The 1,617-nt window shown below is 33.6% G+C and overlaps 1 protein-coding gene across 1 annotated transcript; it reads left to right on the top strand.

Moving 5' to 3' along the window:
- The first annotated feature begins 423 nt into the window (after positions 1 to 423).
- LOC148532403 (olfactory receptor 5V1-like) lies at positions 424 to 1,365 on the top strand. The gene has a single exon (XM_088467921.1). The coding sequence runs from the start codon at positions 430 to 432 to the stop codon at positions 1,363 to 1,365; it is 936 nt and encodes a 311-aa protein (XP_088324047.1). The 5' UTR covers positions 424 to 429.
- The last annotated feature ends 252 nt before the right edge of the window (positions 1,366 to 1,617 follow it).

A 1,617-nucleotide genomic window follows, 5' to 3' on the forward strand; every position in this document is an offset into this window, starting at 1 on the left:
TTATGCACACCCATAAAACGCCCGTTTTGACATTTAAGCACGCCTGCGTTCTGATCTCCACTCCCCGTTTTCAAGCACCTTCCCCTGTTACCACCCACATACGCCTCATTCTGTCACTCAAAATAGTAGGCATTCGCTATATTGCGTACAAACGATTTTCAGCCGCACTGACTGGTTCGCGCATGCGTACTAAAAACCGTACGCATGCGCAGATGTGTGAACATCGCTCGGAACGAGCGTACTGCCGCTAGCAAGTGGCTCTGAATGAGGGCCTATATGCTTTTTACTTGATGTCATTTTATCAATTGATACATTTTTTTGTATTAAATTGTAATTGAAAAGTTGAACAGTTGAAATTAAATTGAGCCAGTGAGTTTCACTAACCATTATATTTTCTTTAATACTTTATTAAAATAAATAGATCATAGGATGAAGAATGGGTCAAACATATCTGAATTTATCCTCATTGGGCTTTCTAATTCATCCGAACTGGGAATGCTACTGTTTTGGATATTTCTTACTATGTACCTAGTCACTATAGCTGGTAACTTATTTATTATCTTTATAACAAATGTAGACCCAATTCTCAACACCCCAATGTATTTTTTCCTTGGCAATTTATCATTTTTGGATATAATCTGTACCACTTCTACTGTACCTAAAATGTTGGTCAATTTAGTTACTAACCAAAAAGAGATATCATTTAATGGATGTATTATTCAGATGTTTTTTTTCACTGTTGGCATGGACACTGAGTTTCTTCTTCTAACTTTTATGTCTCTTGACCGTTATCTGGCTATCTGCAACCCACTAATGTATAAGAGTATTATGAACAAAAAAGTTTGCATTATCATGTCGGTCATTGTCTGGGCTTTTGGTTTTTCTAGTTCTTCTTTTCATTCTTCAAGCACTTTGTGGTTATCTTTCTGTGGACCCAAAGAAATTAATCACTTTTTTTGTGAGGTTCCACAGGTTCTAGCACTATCCTGCTCAGATATCACATTAAACAAGTTTGTGCTTATCGTTACAGATCTTATATTGGGACTTATATGCATTTGTTTAATTTTTATATCCTATGTATTCATTATTTTTGCAATACTAAATATTCGGTCTGCTGAAGGAAAGAAAAAAGCATTCTCTACCTGTGCCTCTCACATTTCTGTTGTGTTGTTATTCTATGGAACATTAATTTTTGCATACTTTAAACCCTCAACTGATGATACATCAAATATGGACAAAGAGATTGCTGTGTTCTATACTATTGTTATACCAATGCTGAACCCAATTTTATACAGTTTAAGAAACAAAGAAGTAAAACTGTCTGTAAAAAAATATATTTTAAAGAAAACCATTGCTAAATTCTAAATCCAAAATCCAAAACTGTACTGTGTAACCACAGTACTTGAGAGAAAATAAAGATATTCATTATTTTTCACTCAATCATTTTAATGAATTATTATTATTATTATTATTATTATTATTATTCAATATTAAAAAAAGAATGAAGATATTAAGCAATACTATGCGATAAAGGACAATATAATACATTCAAAATCAAATACAGCTAAGGAAAGAGCAATCTGAGCTTATGCTCCATGGGCCAGGGCCAGGGCAAAG

This window comes from Taudactylus pleione, unplaced genomic scaffold (genome assembly GCF_031769625.1).
Source record: "Taudactylus pleione unplaced genomic scaffold, aTauple2 ptg000078l, whole genome shotgun sequence".
NCBI lineage: Eukaryota > Metazoa > Chordata > Amphibia > Anura > Myobatrachidae > Taudactylus > Taudactylus pleione.

What these genes read in the sequence shown, in the direction of transcription:
- LOC148532403 (XM_088467921.1), top strand. Translation starts at nt 430, where the DNA reads ATGAAGAATGGGTCAAACATATCTGAATTTATCCTCATTGGGCTTTCT.